Source organism: Peromyscus maniculatus, chromosome X, assembly GCF_049852395.1.
Source record: "Peromyscus maniculatus bairdii isolate BWxNUB_F1_BW_parent chromosome X, HU_Pman_BW_mat_3.1, whole genome shotgun sequence".
Taxonomy (NCBI): Eukaryota; Metazoa; Chordata; class Mammalia; order Rodentia; family Cricetidae; genus Peromyscus; species Peromyscus maniculatus.
Window position 1 is genome coordinate 114,059,115 of NC_134875.1, and position 22,776 is coordinate 114,081,890.

At 44.6% G+C, this 22,776-nt stretch overlaps 1 protein-coding gene across 4 annotated transcripts in view; it reads left to right on the forward strand.

Moving 5' to 3' along the window:
- Positions 1–11,330, forward strand: part of Rai2 (retinoic acid induced 2) — a 64,032-nt gene extending 52,702 nt beyond the window's left edge. For 3 of the 4 annotated variants that reach the window (XM_006973227.4, XM_006973228.4, XM_076562609.1), the window contains exon 2: positions 9,372–11,330. In XM_006973227.4, coding sequence (XP_006973289.1) covers positions 9,396–10,985 — 1,590 coding nt within the window. In that variant the 5' untranslated portion in view covers positions 9,372–9,395 and the 3' untranslated portion in view covers positions 10,986–11,330. The remainder of the gene's footprint in view (positions 1–9,371) is intronic. The other variant, XM_076562610.1, reaches the window with a different exon arrangement.
- The last annotated feature ends 11,446 nt before the right edge of the window (positions 11,331–22,776 follow it).

The window sequence follows — 22,776 nt, forward strand, 5'->3', positions numbered from 1 at the left end:
ACCCTTCCTTCTATAGACCCTTAGAGGGTCTATTTCTGGCATAGTGGTTTCTGGAAAATGTCCTTCTAATGACATAGGATTATAAACAATCTTTTTTCCCAGAACAAAAATTTAACCTTTGTATCTCAATCTAATTAGAAGTATTTTCTCTTCCAGAAGGCAGGTTTTTCCCCCTCTTCATTCCAAATTTAAGAGGTTTCTTTGTTGCCAGAAAAATTTCCTCAGACCATGGTTCTTCAAGACAATAGACCTGGCCTGAGACCTTCGGCGTGACTTTTGCTTCTGTGAAAACTGCCCTTCTAGCTCAGGCACCCGAGGATGTTTGGAGGCTGGGTGTCTGGTGGAAAGTTATAGGCATTCAGCTGAATGCAGGGACCAGCCGTTGGTAGTTCACACAGTTCACTGTCTGCTTACGCATGCCCTGCCACCTCAACATTTCCTCCCGATTGTCTCCTGTGATGCCGAGGCAGTTTTCTTACCTTCTACAGAAACTCATCATAATGTGAGGAGAACATGTCTTTCCTCCTAATGGCAGTGTCAGCCCTTTCTAAAAACTAAACACTGCTTTCTACCTTAAACCTTTCCTTGTCCTTACACCGCACCCCCTACAGCTGTCTAGGAATGGGCATTTATCTTTTAAAAATTTATTTATCTTCAAAGAAATATGGTTCTTGAAGGAACCCTGGAGAAAGCAGAAAACCTTGGGAAAGGGTGGATTTGCTTCCTGTCTTTAGAACTAAGCCAATAAAGAAGGTGATGTCCCTTTAGAGAAAGTAGAAGAATGGGAAATGCAGGCCTAGCACACAGTAGGTCCCCAGGTCATTTTTGAAAGAATGGATAAATGAATGAATACAAATCTGGTTTCTTACTCCTGCTTTATGCTAGCTTAGATCTGCATGATCCCAAGAGCCATCATCCAACCTTAGGAGGCAGGCTAAAGACTGTTGGGACAGTAAATGAGAAAATAAATGGAGAGACTTAGGCATTGTTTACCAGAAAGAGAAAGGAGGTAGAATGACCTCCCCAGCCGGGGCTCCCAGATTTTATTTATTTTTATTTATTTTTTGTTTTTGTTTATTTGAGATAGGGTTTCTCTGTGTAGCTTTGATGGCTGTCCTGGATCTCATTCTGTAGACCAGGCTGGCCTCAAACTCACAGAGATCCACCTGGCTTTGCCTCCTGAGCGCTGGGATTAAAGGCATGTGCCACCACCACCTGGCGGGCTCCCAGATTCTTCTTGACCTCTTCTAGAATCCAACAAAGCCTTGGAATATCAGGCCCGAGAAATGGAGGTTCCCTCTCTTCAATCCTGCTTGGCTCACATGTTGTTCGGTGTCCTTTAGCATTTGAAACAAGGGCAATGGGTCAGATGATGTGTTTTGCTGAAAGAAGCACGGTTTTGAGCCGGTGCACACTGTGCTTTGTGAACTTGAACAAGCTACTTGACATCTGAGTGTCAGCTTCCTGCCCTGTAAAACAGGAAGGATGGATTGGGCTAATGACCAGTCTAAACTTAAAGAGAAGAGCCCTAGAAATCAAACTGGACTCTGCTTGAGAGATTCATCTCTCTTTCTGAGTGGCAGCATTTCAGTCTTATGCTGCTCTCCGGGAAAACTGAACACACCCCCACACATCCACATCAACACCATGCTTGTGTGTTCTTTTGCTTTTGTATTAACATGTTCTACAGAAATAAGAAAATAAGAATGTAAAGTATGGGATGATAAACTGAACATACATAACTTTTGTAGCGCCCCAGGGTTTGCATTTCTCTCCCTTCTTTATGATGCTTTTCACACGGTTGATGTCAGTGGCCAGTTAATGGCCCTGGATCTGTCCTCTCCATATTCTTTTAACCAGTTTAGGAGGAAATCTAATGGTTTTACTCCCTTCCTGATGGGACTTTCCACAGCCAATGCCTAGCTTCACTACAGTTGATCTCAGGTGAAATCTGGATGACCACCACAGCTTTAATAACTTAAATAGTGGGTTGGGCAACTCATTTCGAAAGTCAATTTGGAGCACCACATCCCTTTTGGAGGACCGCATAAGTCTCTGCATGTAAAATACAACCAAATGTAAGGCAGGTGACTACTTTGTGTTATTTTTCATATTGTAACCAATTTGGGAATACATTCAAGTAGTGATTATGTTCACAGCTTTGTTAAAATTAAAGGGCCTTGTGCTGATGTTTAAAGCTCAGAAAATTCAATTGCTGGGGCAAGTAATTGACAATTACTACACCCTGTGGAGAAAGAAAACCCATTTTTGAACCCAGTTGGAGTTGCTTCTTAGATAGTGCACCCTGGGTCCTAAATGGTGAAAGCATATGTATCTACGGTATTAAGGGACAAAATATGCTGGCTCATAGTTAATGGCTAGTGATTTTTATACAGAATTGGGTCATTTATTGGGGGCGTTATGGAAGTCCTAGTTAAAAGTGAAAAATAGACTAAGGAGTGAATGGAAGGGAGCAGGATTTTATCATAGGTCTCTAACAAACCAACCTTGCAAGAGGGAGAAACTTCTCTCTGCTTTATGAGATTAGGGTACATAGGGAGACAATGTAGGGGCCAAAGGGAGGTTGACAGGGTTTGGGATAATGGTTTCAGTGTTTTCTGTGACATAAGAAGGCAGATCAGCCACTATGAAAGCCAGATCACTAGCTGTCCCGTGTTCTAGCTATAGGTTAAGAGTTCCAAACCTGATTGCATATTAGAATCGCCTGATGAACTTTATGTAATCCAGGGCCCAAGCTGCATCCCATAACAATTCAATCAGTCTTGAAAGTGGGATCCAGGCATCATATTCTTTTAATAGATTCCAGGCAATTCCAGTGCACAACTCAGTTTGGGAACCAGTAATAAGCCAGTGCTTTTCAAATCTTAATATGCATACACATCACCCAAGGATCTTGTTGACATGCAGAACCTGATTCAATGAGTCTGGGTTATGGCTTCAGATTCTGCATTTCAAACAAGCTTGTGAGTGATGCTCTTGTAGCTGCTCCAAGGACTTCAATTTCAACAAAGATGCAGACAGTCCTGTAGACCAGACATAATTGATAACTGGTACTTGCTCCATATAGACTAAGGCTATTGATATTTTACCACGGAGGAAAAATATCTCTTAGGATATACAGCCATGTGCCATGTAACAATGCTTTGATCAATGATGGACTGCAATTCAGTGGTTATTCCACAGATTGTATCAAGTAATATCATAATCATATCCTGTTGTAGAAACACACTCTCCAGTTTACAAGTGACAAACTTAACCAACACTATGGATTTCAGCATATGTCACTGCCATTAAGTGACACGTGGCAATCATTTAAAGAATGATTGCTTTAGGGAAGAAACTTGTCTTGACTAGAAAAAAACATCTAGGTGAGATTTATTTTGGTGGAACAGGAGAATGAGTCACATTTGCAGCCTGTTTATGATAAAGAGCTTCCCTTGGAGCAGGAGTAGGCTTTGGTTCCTCCGTGACATCTCAACAGGGACGGAGGCCCAAAGACCGGACTTTTACATTTTTGCTAGAGCCTCTTAGCTCAGAATATGCCCAAACTAGCCCAGATCATTAAAACTGTTTTCCCTGAAGCTAAGTGTACTTTCTGAGTGACCTCAGTCCAGTAATCTCAAGGGCTTCATGGGGCCTTAAGCAACAGCCAGTTTTGGCTCAAGTTGCTATGAAATAAATCCCTGCCCTCCACACTAAAGTAGCCACTCCTACAGTCTTTGCTTAGAGGTGCTGGATTCCTCAGACCAGGCACCCTGGGCAATCCTTCAGCTAGCTTCTGTGGTGAAGATGCTTTCAATTCATAAAATACAGTCAAAGTTCATCTAGAGGGTGACCCGGGCCTCGAAAAGCCTCCTAGTGTACCCTGTGAATTCTTGGCTCAGGAATCAGGCTCTCCCAGAGTCAGGGATTTTGTCACTGGAATTCATAGCACACGCTGATGTTCCTTTAGTCTGAATTGGCACAGGGTCTTCAGGGGTGCTCTCAGTAGTATGAGTCAGGATGTGGCTGAGGACATTAGGGGTAAAGATGGTGGGATATTTGTAAGCGCTCTCTCTCTCTCTCTCTCTCTCTCTCTCTCTCTCTCTCTGTGTGTGTGTGTGTGTGTGTGTGTGTGTGTGTGTGTGGGTGTGTGGGTGTGTGTGTATGACTTAGTCTTAAATATCCACAATAAGGAAATAGATGAATTTTAGCTTCTGGAGAGTGTCTAAATTATCTGAGTGGTGATAATCAAGTAGTTTGCTTTTTAAATGAAGCCTCCTTATAAAAAAAGTATCATTTATATGAATGTATATCAGCTTAAAGAAGATTCCTATACAAAGTTATGGAAGAGAGAGCCAGAGAAGCAGGATAGCTTGCATGGGTAGATACCCAGCAAGGTACAGGTGTGAATCAGGTCATGGACTAACCATCTGGGCAATGTACCTGAGCTCATCTTCTTCATATATGTAGTTCCTTATAAAGAAAGTAGTCATACAGCAGACAAACACAGGGTGACCCCACATCCTTAGTCCACAAAATACTTTCACATATATACTGTCTCATGGGAGTCCTACAAAGTGGAGGCGGTGACCACCATTATGTTATCCTATGACACCAAGGGCCCCACCTGTCCTCTTCCCCAGAGTTCATATACCTCTGTAGTAACTGGTCTTGGTGAATGTTGGCCATTTTGAGTCCCAGTCTTGGTGAACATTGGCCACTCTAGGTCCTGGTTTCCTCACCTGTCGGAAATGTCTGGAATAGGTCAGAGAAAATGTTATAAAGTCTAATGCTCCACTTCACCATGATTCTACAAATGGCAAAGGATGACAATAGCCCAGAAACTCTTGAATATTCATTCATGTACCAATTCATCCAGAAAGCATTTCCTAAGTGTCCACTATTCACTAGACACAGTGCCAGCTACAAGGAGGAAGACCGTCTGCTGCTCCTGGAGAAACAAGGGACTAGACAAGCCCAGCATGAGGGCAGAGTCAGGACTAGACAAGGTTAAATCAGAGTCCAGGGGGATCTCAGTGAGAATGGAGGAAATGAGCCTCTAACATCTAACCCATAAGCAGAAGTTAGCTGGGTGAAGACAAAGGCCAGAGAGGACTCCAGGCTGAGGGGCAGAACCTGTCTCAGGCATCATTTGATGTTTATAATATAGCAAGTCTGTGGCTTTACAAGCATCTAGGCCCAGCTATGATCTCAGACCTTCCTTTCCCACTACCTCACATTGCCATTTCTCCCAAAGTCTACATCTGTGGTGCATATAGGCTACAGGGGTGAGGCCCTAGCAACTGGCTAAGGACAGAGAATAAAGGTAGGTCCAGATTGTCCATGTTCTACTAGGCTACATGGCCATCATCTACTGGATCTCTCTCTCTCTCTCTCTCTCTCTCTCTCTCTCTCTCTCTCTCTCTCTCTGTATGTATGTAAGTGTATGTGTCTTCTCTATTCATCTCTCTTCATCATGCCCCAACACAAGTGATAATGGACATATGCAAAATGGTTGGTGACCTCTTTAAACCCATTGAAAATGAAGTTTTACAAAACCAAAACACAAGGACACATTTCCTGCCCCTTTTGCTTGAGCTTAAATTAGTGGCTGCTGTGATGCTCTTTGATTCAAAAAAGCCCAAACCCACCCTCTGCCCACACTAATCAGCAGTCTTCTTCGAAGTCATTAACTACCTTCTGGGCTCATCCTCAGGGAGATAGACTTACCTTTTGAACCCTGAATTCATGAGCTGCTGTTTTGGTTCTCAGTGCATACATAGCCAGGGCTTCTAATAGCAACTCCTGTAGCAACAATGCCCGAGGCATCACACTCTATCACCACACCGTGTCCACTGCTAACCTGGAGCTGTAGGAGGGTATCGTATCGGTTGGCAGGTTGAACAAGGGGAGGAGGTACAAGTAGAAGAGAGAAAGAGCCTTTCTGGAATGTGGAAAGGTGGACAACGGGAAGCTGTTTGTATTTTCTTAACCTGGGTATCCCTGAGAACAGTGTTATACCTGCTAGAGATAAAGTAGCAGAAACAACCTGTCTTGGCAGGCCACTGGCCCTCCAGAGAAACAGATGGAGTTATTCCCAGGCAATCTTAGGCTGAGAACTCTTATGGCAAGGAAGGTGGAAGTGAGATTTTGTCCAGTGGCTTTCTTTCTTTTTTGCTCCTGAAATACTTCCAATTTATTTCCTCCACCTGCACTTTGGCCTGACCTGAATGCCATTTAGCTTGTCATATCTGTTCCCAGCAACAAGGAGGCCCCAGAAAAAGACCTGTACATCTTCCTCTCACTTCTGTGACATGAGGACAGGTGGGTGCCGGAGAGTAGGCTGAGGGGTGCCCTGCCATCAGTCCTCTAGTAGCATTAGCATGGCCACTTCAGGCTGCACTCCCCAAGAACAGAAACTCCAGTGAGGATGAGCTAGAGCAGCGCCGGTGGAGAAACTAGACTGATGACAGATTCATGAATTTCTTGGGAAACTCAAGGCCTCTACTTTGAATAGGTCTTATTCTCAAGTAGTCTTTGATGCAGTCCTCCTCAGGCACACCATGGACTCCACGTTGAAGCAGAGGCCACAGGGATTACTCTTGCCAGAAATTGAAAGACAGAGAGGATGCCTGGGACTGACTTGGAATTCTAATTCCAGTCTCAGAGTACCCTTAAGCTGGTGATTTGACTTCACTGTGGAATTAATTTCCCTATTGACAAAATGGGCATGATTCTCGTCCTCTGAAAAGGTCATCTCAAGGATGAGCAGTCAGTCATGTTTTGGAAATTCTCAGCAGGCACAAAGCAAATGTGCATATCTTGTTGTCTGTGGGAGGCACCCAACCCTGGAAAGGTCCCCTCTTCATGGCCTGATCAGGGTGATGCTGGAGAAGATAGCAGGCCTGTTGGGGTAGAGGCTTCTGGGAAGGACCCTATCCTGGCAAGGTCCCATGCTCACACCCTAATCAGGAGAGTTCTGCAAGAGGTAGCATGCCTAGATCAGGGCCAGGCTGAGGGAAGAAGGGGGATTTCTAGCTAGCATATGAGCTAAAGATATGTGCAAGTAACAGGTGAAGGGGCATCCAGAAAGTTGTCTTCTTTTCTTTGGGCATGGGTGAAGGAAAACTGAAAGAAGGAAGGACACACAGGGAGGGAGACTACCACTAATGGAAGTGTAAATAGACACAGTCTTCAGAGGAAGTACAGAAAACTCAAAGATGGCCCAGGACGTGTCTTGATTTCTGCTAAGTTACCCCTTAGTCGTCAGTCTTGGATGGGTGGCCATGGGTGACTTCTCCGACAGTTGCTGCCCTTGTCCTTATCAGCCACACCTAAGCTTCCCTTTATCTTTTCCTCATTCTTTCACAGGAGTTCTAGCCAGTGTGAGGGACCAGTTGGACCACTGTGGAGGAAATCTTAGATTCATAGGGCCTCCACAGGACTGTGTACCTGTGCAACAAATGTCTATCCTGCTGTTGCTTCTGCTTCCTCTTCTGGTGTGTTGGTTCCCCCTGTTCATGCTGCAAATCTTGTGTGTTGGAAGACATACAGCTTCACTAGACTGTAATGTCCATGAAAGTAGAAGCCTCATCGCTCACTTATAGCTTAAACTCTAGTCTTCGGAATATAGTAAGCATATACAAAATAAATTGGTTACATGAGTGAATGAATGTATGTACGTGAGAATGGCAGTCATGTTGAAAGTATGACGTTTTCTGGGCTAAATTAAGGACCAGCCTTCTCAAGAATAACTAAGCCCTTTTGTGAGGGTAAGTGTCCTCAGCCTTTCTAGAAGTAGGCTGCCTCCCAACTGTCCTAAGGAGATGTCTTGCCAACGTACTGGGTTAACTTGTAGTTTCCAGAGGGCATATTGCCCACAAGGACATGGGCTCTAGAGTCCTCCCTTGGAATTACTGCAATGTGTCTTGCCAAAAGCATGACACACCAGTTATACTCCACAGAGCTGTTTGCGCAACATCCTTCACGTTCCCCACCCCCTCCTTCCTCAAAGCAACTCCTTATTCTGTGCATTTGACATGTTTTGATGGCTTGAAAATTGTCATGGAATTGTTCATTTGTTAAAGCTGCATTCCTATAGTAAGACTGTATTTATTACACCATGATGTGCTGGGTCACCCCTCTCTCTTGTTTGAGAGATTGTGATGACAGTTTAGGGGTGAGAAGATAAGGACATGATGACCACAGGACCAAAGTCTGCATAGGTAAGACAGGTGAAGTCAAGAATCTGGTTTGCCTCAGGTTCTTCCAGTGAAATTGAGGATTACTGAATTATTATTAAGCCAAACCACACTCCAGGGCTGTACAGATCTCTGAGTTAGACATGGTGCCTGCCTTCTCCATGGTAACGAGGCTAAATATGGACGTGTTTCCATGGAGAGCCATACTGCAGCTGCAGCTCTGCTTCCTCCAGGAAGCATCCTCTCTGGGCTTCTTTGGCCCCCTAGGAAGTGGCCATCAGTGTTCAAGAGGTATCTCAGACATCTTTCACCTTTGAGAATTTTTGTTTCCAATGGACATTTCATTTCTCCTAGACCTAGACCCATCAACATTCCTTTCTCTTGGTAATTAGATCCTGGGAGAGGCCACAGGTCAGAAAGATGGACCCATGAGCCTGATGGGCTCAATGACCATTCATGAAAGCCATTCCATCTGCCCTTTGCTCTGAGGAGTGGAATTTCCTATTAATCAGAGCAAAGGGAATGTGATTGGAGAGTGGGAGACAGTGAGACAACAATAATGAGCTTTGGGTAAACACACTGCTCTTTCAATCTCCAAACCTTTGGAAGAATTATTGCTATAGAGTTTTTGAAATGCTTTCTGAAATTTTCCATAATTTTAAAATGTCATAATTACATCTACAAAGAATTTTTAAATGTGCCATTCTATAGTCATAGAATATTCAAATGTGACAAGGCTTTATTTTTCCTTAAGGAAAAGTAAGTCTACTGCCTTTTCAAATTTGAACTAGTTCAGATCTCTGCATTTCTTAACTGTCTGAAAGAGCAATGTGGAATGAAACTTTGTTTTTGTTGAAAGATCAAAATATAAGCTGAGTATTAGGCTTAAAAATACCCTGTTTAACATCACTTGGCTATTTAGAGATTACATCATGTGTGTTTATAACTTAATCGCCTGTTAAATTGGGTCTTTATAAGCACAGCTGATCATATGGGTGTGTTCGTGTATATTAGGACATATCCATAATGCGTATGTATACATAGGGAGCTGGGTTGTGCTGCCTAGTTAACTAAGCTATGGAAACTATTTTGAGACTGGAGAGATCTCGTAAGGCAGTTATAAATAGTCTCTTAAGAAAGATTCTTATCATGTGTTCTGTGTTGCAGGCCACGTGGCACCAGAGCCAAGTGATGGATGACCTACAGTCCCAGAACCTCTCCATGGACATGACTGACTCCCCTCCCACTTTGGCCAATAACAGACTGGAGAATGGCATGGCCCAGCTGATAACTACTGAGGCCTGGAACATCAACTCCACTGACCTGGTAAAGAAGGCCCTGGTGACCGTGCCAGCCCCATCCATTCTGAATCCCCCAGCTGAGTCTCAGAGTGGCATGGCTCTGAAGGTAGCAGCCACTGTGCTGCAGCCCCTGTGCCTCGGGGAAAGCCCAGTGGTGATGCCCATTCACATGCAGGTGGAGGGAAGCTCTGCACCAGAGCTCAACCCCAACGGCAATGCCACCTACGTTATGACGACACAAGGCCCTGTGCAGCTGCCGGTGGTGTTGGAGCAGCATGTTTTCCAGCACCTCAACTCCCCTCTGGTCCTGCCACAGGAGGCCCCGTGCTCCTCCAATGCTATCCACAACAACCTCTTCCAGGGGGCCGAGGACTCCGAGGCCCAGCCTCAGCTCCTGGACCTGAGGATCCCAAGCCAGCCGCAGGAGCCCACATTGCCATTTGAAGCTGTGCTCCAGAATTTATTCCCCACCCAAGGCTCTCTGGGCCCCCCACCCTGCCAGCCTCCTCCTGGCTATGCTCCAGTGCCTCCCCAGCCCTTTAACTCTCCCTTGTCCCCCCTAGTCCCACCAGCTACCCTCTTGGTGCCCTATCCTGTGATCGTTCCCTTGCCGGTGCCAGTGCCCATCCCCATCCCCGTCCCAGTGCCTCAGAGTTCGGAGTCCAAGTTCAGCCCCAGTTTCCCCAAGCCACCATCTTCCTTTGGCCTGCACTCCTTTAAAGGCACCCAGAGCACCCTGGGAAAGGATGAACTGAAGTCCTTAGACATCCTCCCCCCAAAAGAGTATTTCCAGCTCAGCCGCCACACAGTCATCAAGATGGGGAGTGAGAACGAGGCCCTGGATCTCTCCATGAAGTCAGTGCCCTGGCTCAAGGCTGGTGAAGCTAGCCCCCCAATCTTCCAAGAGGATGCAGCCCTAGACCTGTCCCTGGCAGCACACCGAAAGTCCGAGGCTCCCCCAGAGACACTGTATGATAACAGCAGGTCAGCAGACAGCCAGGGTCACACTGTGGTCGAGAAACTTCCCAGTGGTATGGAAAGGTCCTTTGCCCCTGCCAAATCTCATGAGGCCTCGGGCATGATGGATGGTCACATCAGTGGCAGCAATGGCAGTGAAAGGGTCAGCCAGCCCAGCCACCCCAGCAGTGAGGTGAAGGCTGAAAATAACATTGAGATTGTAAGTGAGTCCCAGGCAGCCAAGGTCATTGTCTCCGTCGAAGACACCGTGCCTACCATCTTCTGTGGCAAGATTAAAGGCCTCTCGGGGGTGTCCACCAAAAACTTCTCCTTCAAAAGAGAAGACTCTGTGCTTCAGGGTTATGACATCAACAGCCAAGGAGAAGAATCCCTGGGAAATGCTGAGCCCCTTAGGAAACCCATCAAAAACCGGAGCATAAAGTTAAAGAAAGTGAACTCCCAGGAAATACACATGCTCCCAATTAAAAAACAACGGCTGGCCACCTTTTTTCCAAGAAAGTAAATAAGGGCTTTAAAACATTTTTATGATTATGACGTGGGGAAAGGTGCATTGGTTTTTTAAAAAGTCATCTAAAACAAATTATCTTTGTTAATTATTTTGGGGCGTAGGTGGGAGGCAGAAAGGCAAATTAGAATCATTTTCTTTTTTAATTTTTGACTTTTCACAAATGAGTAAATAAGAGCAACCTATTTTTCAAGCAGATTGCACATTTTTTTGCAGCTTTAATGGAATATTGGGTGAATCAGAGGGGTAAAAGCTATTTTCATTGCCACAAAGTGCTTTGATGATGTAATACCTAATAAAGGGTAGGATGAATATTTCACAATAAATGTTTGTTTGCACTAATTGGTTGCAGTATTCTGTCATTTGTAAAATTTACATTTCTCAACTGGCATGGCTGGCCTACACTCTTGCTTGTAAAGAGCTCTAATTTATTAGTGTTTAGAGACCTAAGCTCTTCAGGCATGTTGGGAAATATTGCCTTGTGGCCCAGAGAAGGAGGATTCAGAGTGTGTACGGTCTCTAGCAAGTCACTTTTCCCTCTGGGCTTTTTGTGTGTGTGGCAAAGGAATAGGGAAGGGGCAAAGAGGTGAGTTGCAAGTACTCAAGGCCTCTTTCCGTTCACTTAGCTCGTGAGGGTGTTGAGTTTTCTTCTTGAGCTTCCCCCATGCTAAAAACATACGGCTGTAAAAGCGGGGAAAAGTGCCTTTGCTGGGCATGGTGTCCCATGCCTGTAGTCCTACCACTCTGGAGGCTGAGGCTAGAGGCTTGGGAGCTGAAGGCCAATCTGGGCTTCATAGCAGGACCCTGTCTTCCCTCCTCAAACAACACAAAACAAAAGTACCCTCCTTCTCTCCCTGGACCTCAGAGTTTAGCTGGAAATGGCTGCCCTTGGGCAAGGCAATAAGAGCATCGTTCTTAATGATTTGAAAATCTTGAGTCAAGTGTTGCAGGCCACTCAGAATCAGAGAGAAGTCCACTTCATGTGAATTTAGACCACAAGAAAGAGAAAGTCAGTCTTTGTTGGATTAGCTCAGTTGTTCTCAAATGAGAGTGATTATGTATCTCCACCCCCCCCACCCCGCCCCAACCACCACCACCACCAGGGGATGTCTAGCAATGTCTAGCAATACTTAAGGATGATTTTGGCTGTCATAATTGGAGGAGGGGCTTCCTACCATCATCTAGGAGATAGAGCAGGGACACTGCTACTGTTGAACATCTTATGATGCACGAGATAGCTCCACCTCCAACAAAGAATGACCTGAGTCACAATGACAACTGTCCTATGTGGTGATATTTTATCTGTGTACCCCAGTAAAGCTTATCTGAGGATCAAAGGAAAAAGCCAACCACTATATTAAACATAGAAATCAGGAAATGGTAGCACATGCCTTTTATCCCAGCATTCAGGAGGCAGAGATTCATCCGGATCTCTGTGAGTTCAAGGCCACACTGGGGAACAGAGCCAGGCATGGTGACACACGCCTTTAATCCCAGCACTAACCATAAAGGTCTGGAGGTCTGTACAGACAGACAGGAAGTGATGTAGCTGGGCAGAGAGAGGAAGTGAGATTGCAGAACAGAAAGGCAAATAGGAGTGGGTATACAGAAAGTAGGTTTCTTTGGAGACTGAGGTGCCTGTAAGGTGAGGGTGTCTGTGGATTTTCCTATTCCTCCCATCTCTCAGGTTTTTACCCTAATATCTGGCTCTGGGTTTCTTATCAATAAGACCGTTTAGCACTTCGTGTTACAGTGCTGAGGCTGCAAAGCCCTGGCTAAGCCACTTCTTGATGGATAGAAGCAATGCACTTGGAAGGAGAGAACAGTGTGTTGCTCTTCTGTGACAACATAAAGCCACCCACACAAACGAGGAGCTGTGAGCAAGTGTCTAAAATAGACCTGCTAGGTGGCACATCACACTTGTGTCTGAAACTGTGCTGGCGAGAGACTGATTAGAGCATGCCTGCTTGAAAACTTAAAAGTTCTTTCTTTCACTTTTTGCAATTAGTGTGTATCCAGCTGTTACTGTGAACATGAACAGGAGGGAAAGCAGTTGTAAGACTGTTCTTTTATTACCAGTCCCTCTGTGAATAGGGTTACAGTTTTAGCTGGTCCTGTATCATAGAACTGGAGTGGATTTTTTTCTCTTTCCTGCACTTTTTCTGTGCTATTAGCATTTCTTTTTGCAACGTGTGACCAAACAGCTGGTCAGCTGACTGGCCAGTCTCACTCGACATCAGCCAGACACCATCTTTTCAGGCTCTCTACATGCCATAATAGTCTTTCCCTTTTTTTCTTCCAGTGTGAATTTCTGGCCATGTTTCCTAAGCACAGTGTGCATTATAGTTTCAAATCAAATAGACATGTGCCTAGGGACTAGTGTTGCCCATTTGCTTGCTGCTGTTTTCCCCAGGCTTTGGGTAGTATCTACTGCCATGTAGCATGGCATAGACTTCCTCTCCCAACCAGAAAGGCCCATGTATTCACAATGGATTTGAACTGGTTATCTAGATTTGGGGAACAAAGCATACACAATTTGCTGTTAGACTCGAGTCCTTAAAGCAATAGACATACAAGCGGTGAGGAAGGCATTTGTAGCCTGCAATTACCTTCAGAACCTCAAACCACAATTTCCCTTGGTTCTAAGGGGATTCCCTTCTGTCTTCAGATGGAAGCTATACTTTGGTGAGGAAGAGTAACTCCATCTCTAGGTTTTGAGACAATGGGAGCCCTGGTTCGATTCCTGAAACAGCCCTTCCCCAACTGAGCCACGCCTGATGTGTGATCCTTGCTATTCATTTCTTGGGGGAAGAGGGGGAAGTGTGTATTGTGAGTGCTCATGGTAGCATTGGAAGACTTGCTCATCAAGATCCATGCGCAGAATATTCATTGTGCTGTGCAACTGAGGCAGGAACATTCTCTGCCTGTTTTTCGTCCCAGCCTTTGATGAAATCTATTTTGTTTCCTGCTGGTCAGGGAGTCAGGGAAAAGGACAGAGCTCATGTTTGTGGCCAGACTAAGCCCAGTTGATTTAATTGAACATTCCTTCCCAAGTCAGAAGTTAGCAAATTTTCACATCAGCCTTCGGGGATAGCAGCCTGGAGCTCTGGTTCCTTGTCTGAGGACTATGATCCCTGCGGGTCTCACCAAGTGGGGCACCAGCAAACTCTCCAGCCACATTGTTTTTCTGCCCAGTTCAGCCCTCCAGTCAGTCTTGTGTGCACCCATCACCACTGTATCCAGGTAACCTACTTTCAGGTTTCAGCCATGGAAGATTTCCATCAGCTTTCCCCACTGACTTCATTTTCCATCTCTTCTCACAAATATTTTGGGCCAACTAGCAGAAAGATCAGCTTTTCATTTTTGTGGTTTATAAGAAAAAAAAGCACAATTAGTGCTTGGGAATGTTGATATTTGCTAATACTTGTCAAGATGGCTTCAGCTGGCTTCAGTTCAAAACTGATTTTTTAAAAAAGGAAGATCACAAAGGTCTGTATTTGGGGGCAGAAATTCCCCAGTGGGGCAAAACTTCATTGATCTAAAGGCAAGGAAGGACTAAGATTTAAAGAGGTTACACTTACTATCTCACCAAAGGAAGCCCTGGCCAATAATTCCAAAATGTGGTTTAAAAAAAGTTTTGTTAAGACTTAAAGGCAAAACTATCATAGTTTAAGCATGAAAATAAAAGTCTTCAACTCTGAAAACTCCAAACCAAAAAAAAAAAAAAAATAGGGCGAGGCAGAAAGGAAAGGAGAAAGAGGAAGGAAGGGAAGGAGAGAGGGGAAGGAGAGAGACTATTGTATTGCTGAGAGAATTTGTCAATAGCCTCATTATCTTCATAAACAGCATAATTAATAAAACAGCAGGAAATGATTTAGATTCCATTTTACAAGGGAGGAAATAGAGGCTCAGTAGTTTTCTGCTTTCAGTTTTTAAGCATCAACAACTCAAAAATATGCACTTTGGGGTTATTCTTAAATATTGGGTCTTAAACCCAATGAACCCACAGGAATTTGGACTCTTTGGGGGCAAAACCCAGTATGAATTAGTGATGATTCTGAATTACAGATTCTTTTTCAATCATTCTAGACAGCATTCCAGTTAGCTGGAATGCTCAGAGCGCTTGGCACAATAGCTAAGGGGAGACTTCAAGCTGGAGGGTGGAGATGCCAAGCCTCTAAAAGCCACACTTAAAAGCTGCTAAGCTGAAAACTTTAACAGCAGGGAAAAAGTGTTAGAGGTCATTCTGGCAGACTTTACTCCTCATTAAATGAAAAAGGCAGTTTTCCACAACACTCTCTTCCACCAGGTCAAATAACTGACCTCCCGCACCAGTGAGACAAAGCAGGGTGTGTTGGGAGCCCTTAGGGTACTATCCCAATAAATCTGTCATTTTGTTAATGAACATATTGGTGGATTTGATTTCATTCTCAAACACTGCAAATAATCCACCTGCCATTGTTATAGACCTGGGGATTTTTAAGCCAAGTGAGATATTAGTTATGTGCTGTTAAGATTATGAGTAATTCCAAGGTAAAGGTGATGAACTGCTGAGGATTACCATATTAACTCAACAATTAGGCTATTTCTCACTCAGTCCTATTCTCTATGTCCGTGCAGACAAAACCAGGCTCCCTCTACTGACGAGGATAGTGAAGGTCACTGGATAACAGTCCCTCTTCTGTTCCTTTGCAAAGCTAAGATTTACTAGGCCAGGCAATTAATAAGAACGTAACATATCTTTTCCACATTAATAACTTTATGAGGTTTTCTTTATGGTGACTTCAAATACAGTCTTTAGTTTTTCTCTCAGACACATTTCAGGGAGTATGAAGAAATGCCACAATGGGCAGACTGAAGTTCTAGGGAGCAGACATTGACTCTCATTTCAAGCTTTCTCAACCTCAGCACTGCCAACAGTCAGGGCTTGATATCTCTCTGTTGTTGAGAAGGCAGGAGGATATGCAGCAGTGGGTTTTTTTTATTCTTCCCACAAGATAACTAAAAGCTCTCTAGATATTTCCAAGTCACCTCATCTAGAACCTCCCCTTTTTCTGGACACTGTCTGACACCTGAGCCATAGTGAAATGGCAAAACACCCTTACTGAAGAAATGTACTCAACGGGTCAGGAAGATGGATATGGAGCTGTGTTCTCTGACGTCCCACTCTTCTTTCCTGGTTTCCTACCATGAGGCTGATCTAGACAGGAAACGATTACTTGCTATAACCGTTTCCCTACCCAAAAGGTTATCCCTCACCCCACCATGTTATAAAAAGAAGCTTCTCCCCAGCAAAGGCTCAGCAGGGGCACTCCACTTGACAGAAAGAGCAGACGACGGCAATCCTCACGGAAAACCGTATTATTTTACTCCCCGCTTGAGCCACACATGTTTCAAAACTCACCCTGTATGACAGTGTAACCCAGGAACTCACAAACATTGCCAGGAAGCCGCTTGTTTTAATTTCCCCGTCTTTTACCTAAGTCCTTCTTGCTGCAATCCAGACCAGCGGTTTGTCATTAATGGGAACAAAAGCCAAATCTCATCCCCCACTCCATGCTATTTTTTGTAGATCTTTAAGCACCAGATAACTTTGTAGCGTTTCCCTCTTAGATACAAGAGTCCCATGTCCTGCCCTTCCTTTAGAGTTCCCACCTTATAATACCATCCAGATTGCCATTACCCAATTCCGCCAACTACAATGTAGTGTCAAGAACTCCATCCATGTAGGTGATGAAATGTTCTGAAGTTGATTGTGGTGATGCTTGTAAGGCTCTGTGAAAATACTTTTAAAATCTTTGAATTGTACACTTCTAAATGGGTAAAATGTGAAAATGGGTATGTGAATTATATCTCAATAAAAGTATCATTTAAAAAATCAATAAAAGAACACCGGACAGCAGTTGGGAACTGATTCTGGATGTCAGCAAAGCCTCCTGGAACTGCATAGCTCCTCTCAGGGTTTGGTCAGTTACAAACAGGTTACACAGCCTTCCTTTCCAGAGGTCCCACAATCTTTAATTAGCTATTTTCCCAGTTCTCTTCAGATTCCACACACATGAACTTTACTTTGTAATCCTCTCCTGTACCTCATTTCTTGGAATCTGGAATCATCTTGCCCAGGTGGTTTGCCCCAAACAGACCTTCACAGGATTTCAGCTACTATGGGTCTATCGGGATTTAAATTGCATTTCGCCACAGGTTCCCCGATGGAAACAAAACTTCATGCCGAAGAACACTGCATTAAAGCAATTATGGAGCAGCAGCCAGGCTGCTCTTTGTCCTGTATGGGCTGCACATATGGTTGGGCAGAATTCCCTCGGGATGGTGGCATTGTACTTGCCCTGAAACTGAAGTTTTATGTCAGCTTCTCCACAACATCTCCATCAGGGCTCATGGACATGACCTTTTACTTAGTTGTCTCGTCTTTTACAAAGTGATAAAGGAACCATTTTTGGTATGTGGGTCCTATCAGCTTATAGGCTCAGAATTAGGGGGAAAAACTGGTTCCTGATCATTTCCTCCCCCTGAATGTAGCTAGTCTGGGACCCAGAAGAACAATCAGATGTCAAGCACTGTCCCCACCAAACAAGGATTCCCCGGGGCAGTTATAAGACGCTGGCAGCTGTCAGTCTAGTAGGTAGTTGCAATGGCAATGCAGGGCATTGAAATGACTTAAATGTGCTCAGAAATTCAGTGCTTGGGTTGCCAGGGCCAGCATACAAGGTTAACAATTTCTTGTTAGCAATCGATGTTTTTTTAACACATCTTTATGATTTCAAGTACTGATGGAAACCAGCTAACAAGGTCTTGCCTGGCAGAAGTCCTCGGGGGAATTGTATTAACACAGAGATAACATTATTTGGAAAGAGGGTATTAACTATTCTTGAATGAATGGGTACTCCTGAGGTACTTGACGGTGGGTGAGAACAGTCTATTTTCTTTGTATGGCTGGGAAATGCTACTCACTAAGCAGTGGGAGAGCTAGATAATGGAGGGCTAATTCTTTAAGCTCCGAGACCTTTTATTGCAACTGTTTTCAACGGGAATCTTTTCAAAAGTGCATTAACTGTCTTGGCATAAGGAAGCTTTCTTTGATTCGGCCATTGTTACAGACATTGGAGACGAGGCCTGGGCTGGGAGGACATGATACCCTCCAGGCCGCACAGAGAAGTGGGGTTTGTTGTCTCCAGGTGGTACTGGCTCTCTGACCCCAGTACCCACTCCCCACTAGTGTTTCTGTTCTCTTATTTCTTTTCGTGTGTGTGTGTGTGTGTGTGTGTGTGTGTGTGTGTGTGTGTTCTTTTTAAACTCTTTGCACATCTTGCCCCTTCCCAGCTTCCATGACAGCCATCACTAACTAACTGGCTCTTATCCAGAAACTGACCCACAGCATGAAATGGCCTTTTGTTCCCCTGTGAGTGCGTCCTCTTAGCTCCGCATCCCGGAGGTCTGTTGAGGCTGAGGACCTCTTCCCCCAGGCTTCTCTGAGGTGGGCATGGCAAAGGACAGCATTTCCCCTTTTACTGAACCAGTGTCTGCCCCTTCGGTAGTAAGTAAGCTTCCTGACAGTAGGCCCACACAGTAAGACTGAGCTCTGTCTCCTCATCTTGGCGTCCAGAGCATACGGTAGCTGGGTAAACCTCAAGAATTGCTGACCACGGCCCCTTCTCTACTTACAAAGGTATTGGCCCTGCCCCAGGCTCTGTCTGCCCTTTCTAATTTGAGCCTGTTCTGAATCCAGGTGAAAGGTGTCCGCACAGGCACCAGCTGGAGGGACCACTGTCCTTTACACATTTCACTCATAGCTCATCTGTACTATTTCCTTGGTGAGAACATGAAAGTTAAAAATCAATTAAATGAATTTCAAAGTTTTGATGTTCTGATCAGTGGCTCACTAAATAAAGTCCCCCCATCTTCGTCTTCCCTCTTCCTTTCTCTCCCCACTTTACTTTCTCTTTCCCTCTCTTTTCTTATTCTTTCCCCATTCATTTTTAACATGTCACCCTCCTAAACACTGCTTCAACTGAATTTTAAAAACAACAATAATTACCTAGGGATCCACGGTTGTCTCTCAGGCAGGCTGGACCTTTCGGACTATGTCTCTCCTCTCATCCCTTTGCCTTCCTCAAATGTGATGCTGATGTTGTAGCTTTTTCTCCATTTTCTTTTTCTCTTTCCATTGTAGGCTCTGTCCTCAAGCCATAGTCCTTCTCGTACTGCATGTTCCCTTCGGGTGACCTCACACACTCTCCTAGCTACCTTCAATGTCTTCATTGTGTTCGCTCACTTCTAACTTCTCTCCCACTCACCTGCCAACCTTCTGTCTCCACAGGGTAGGGCTTCGTACTCTTCACACCTAAGGCGAACCCCGGCAGAGGCTCCTGCCCTTCTCTTCCCAAATCCAGCACTCACACACTGGTTTCCTTCTGCCACCTTCTTCCTGGTTGCCCGAGAGGAAACATGGATCTCTTTGCCTTGATTTCTCTCTCATCTGCACCCCACAGGCTCCTGGTTTCCTTACCCAGACTCTTCGGTTCTCCTCCAGTCTATAATTTCTTCCTTCCATACTGTTCTTGACCCAGCCCATACCATCCCTTGCCAAGACTGCTAAATTGACCTCAGAGCTGAATGAGGATAATGCCTTGACTCTTCCTGCCTCATTCCTCTATACTGGCACCAGAATCCTTCTGGTAATTGGTAATTCTTACCATGTGGTTGTGGTTGACTCTCTACCCATACTCTGTGGTCTCACGTGTGAGCAGGCATTCTGAGGTCAGGCCCCAACCCAGTTTTGTGTTCACAACCCTCTGCTTCCCTCATGTGTAAACTTAGGGAACACAGAAGGGTTAGGCGCTTCCAGCACATGTCTCATACTTATGAGCACCCTCCTCCCAACACCCCTTCCCACCTCCTTAGTTTGGCCACTCCCTCAGGGTAGAGTTCAAAAGAATTCCTCCTTTAGAAAGCTTCCCTGAGTGCTCCAGCAGTGTAGGCTAAGAGCCCCCTCCCACCTTGTAACATGCACAATGCTATCACCTTTCTCAACTCATTCAACCCACAGCATGACACTCTCTAGGGCGACAGTCACAATTAATTGTATCTTACATGTCTAGTAGAGTATTGAGATTTAGGGGCCCTTGTTAAATGTGTGTGTCCTAAACTGAACCCATGAAGAAAGTACAAATGTGCCCCTCGTAGCCAAACAACACAGTACATAGAAGTCCATCCATACAAAAGGAATATATCGCAGTGCTTTCTAAACAAAAGACATTCTTCAGAAAGGACTCCGGCATCTTTATTGACGTCTTGGGAAAGGTTCTCTTGCAGTCCAGGCTGACCTTGAGCACACTGTTGTAGCCTTAGGAGACTCCTTAAACTCTTGATCCTGCTACCTCCATTTCTGATGTGCTAGGATTCCCAGTGTGTACCACAACACCCAGACTATTTCTTGCATTCTTACACAGGAATACACATAGAAAATAAAGCAAGCAATAGTGAAAAATCTCATCACTGCAATACAAAGAAAATGGTTGGATATTTGCCTTCCTAGAGTTTGTGGGTGTTTAAAATAAATTACATGCATGGACTCCTGAGCAAATATGTACATTATAAATATGTGCAAAAGCCAAAATTTGAAGTACAAACCCAGTATAAATAGGTTCAATATTTTCTTTCTGTACTCTAGTTTATCATCTTATGCAGCTCATGAGGCAATAGCGAAATGAGAATATTCTAAATCTTTCAACCAGCTGAATGAAAATGTAAATCCTCATATAGAGTCGGACATTCTTTTGTTCTGAAATATGGACAGTCCTGAAGCACAGGATGTTTCTGCATCAGAAGTCATTTTGCCCATTACACCTGACAAAGAGGTGGCTGAAAGACCCTGAGTGGGAATTCCTAGTGTTACAGCCATGGACTCTGGATTTAATTATCACCTTTGCGCCTTTCTAGCTGGGTGACTTTGTGCCAGGCATTTAATGTCTCTGCCTCCAATTCCTCATCTATACAACAGAAACAATAAAGTGACATTAAGGCTGTGGGTTAATTTATCTGGGATACCAGAAGCAGAGGACTCAAAATAGAAGTACATGATGTATGTTCAGCAAATTTGCTCATATTATATTATACTTTGATTATAGATATTAACAGTGGGCAAGGCCAAGAAAGGCCAGTCAAATCTATGATTTTCAAAAGGATTCCATTCCAGCTAGTAGACTGTCAGATTCTTTTTGCCTCCACAGAGGTGACTTTCTAGCCTGGCCCTTTCAAGCCTACCTTCAGACTACTGACTAATAGTTAATCCCATGTAGATGTCATTTTATTGTCTTTCCTGTTGGCCCGAGGGAGTAGTTGATCACTTGGCCATCAGAGAAAATTGGCTAATTGGAAAAAGGGGGGAAGATGCATGTTCTGGAAAAAAGTTCAGAGCCAGTATTGGTCACGCAAGGTATCCAAGTGGTACCTGTTGTAAAACCTCACCGGGATCTTCCTCACTGTAACTGGTGAGATAACTATGTGGACCAAGACTATAAGGAGGAGGTGTGTTCCAGCCGCAGCCCTTTGTTTGCGGTGGGTAGGCCCCCATCAAGGATGGTGCTTTCTGGCCTCCAAAGCCAGGGACAGGACCTTGTCCACAGGCTGCTGACTACCTCGGGGACCATGTCAGTGTTCCCCCATCCCTAAGGATAGCACTCTAGAGACCTTGGGGTGCTCTGCACTCTTAGAAGTCTGCCATCTAGTAAGTAAAGGCCCTGGAGCTTCCTTGAAAGCAGACTACATAGAACTCACTTTCATCAAGCCATTCTTGGAAGAATCTGGTATCTTAACACGTTAAAACGTTATTTGAACTAGACATCTAAAATTTGCTTTACAGGCCAGAAAGATATTTTTTCTTTCTCTTTTTATTTTTTGTTTTCTTTCTTTCTTTTCTTTTCTTTCTTTCTTTCTTTCTTTCTTTCTTTCTTTCTTTCTTTCTTTCTTTCTTTCTTTCTTTCTTTCTTTCTTTCTTTCTTTCTTTCTTTTTTATTAGTGAGCTTTCTCAAATGAAGTCTTAACACAACTCTAACCTATGGATACATGGGAACACATGTGCTCTGTTAAGCAGGAGGGGGGCTGTATTTGAAATAATTACCAAAAGGTTTGTGAAGTGAGTCGTGATCCATTAAGAGTTGCCAACCTCTCCACCACATAAAGAGGAGGCAGACCCCTTTGCAGCAAAGAAAGTCTCCTGAAGTCCAGCTAGGGAGAAACCTTGCTCTGTCTGCTTCATCTGCGCTGGCAGACAGTGCCCCTTGCTGGTAGAAGTCAGCAACAGCCATGGGAAACTTTTCAATTTAGTCGTCCTGACACAGATTACCTGGCCAGTGACTTTGATCCCCTGAAGGAAGCTTATCTGTGTTTTAGGACAACCCATCCAGACAGGAAGTCCCAGTGTTCAGCAGGAAAATCCTTCATCCACTATTAAAGTAAAGCCAGGCCGACTATGCCTTGGAGGCAGGCTTGCTGGCTTGTGACTGCAACATTGTCCAGCTTAAAATAAAACCTGGGAATACCTCACACTGTGGTGTGTAGTACTGCAGAGAGGGTCTCCAGGTTTCTGATGCCAGGGAAGCAAGGCATCTTGGAATCCGCGGATGAATGGAGGGGCAAGAGATCCTTGGGGGAGCTGGAGGAGCGAAGACAGCCCTTGAGAGCACCGGGCCCAGACTGGTGTTATTGCCCTTGCGTGGGGAGGCAGGCTAGGGGCTCCTCACGTCACAATTGGTAGCAGTTATGGTCTGAT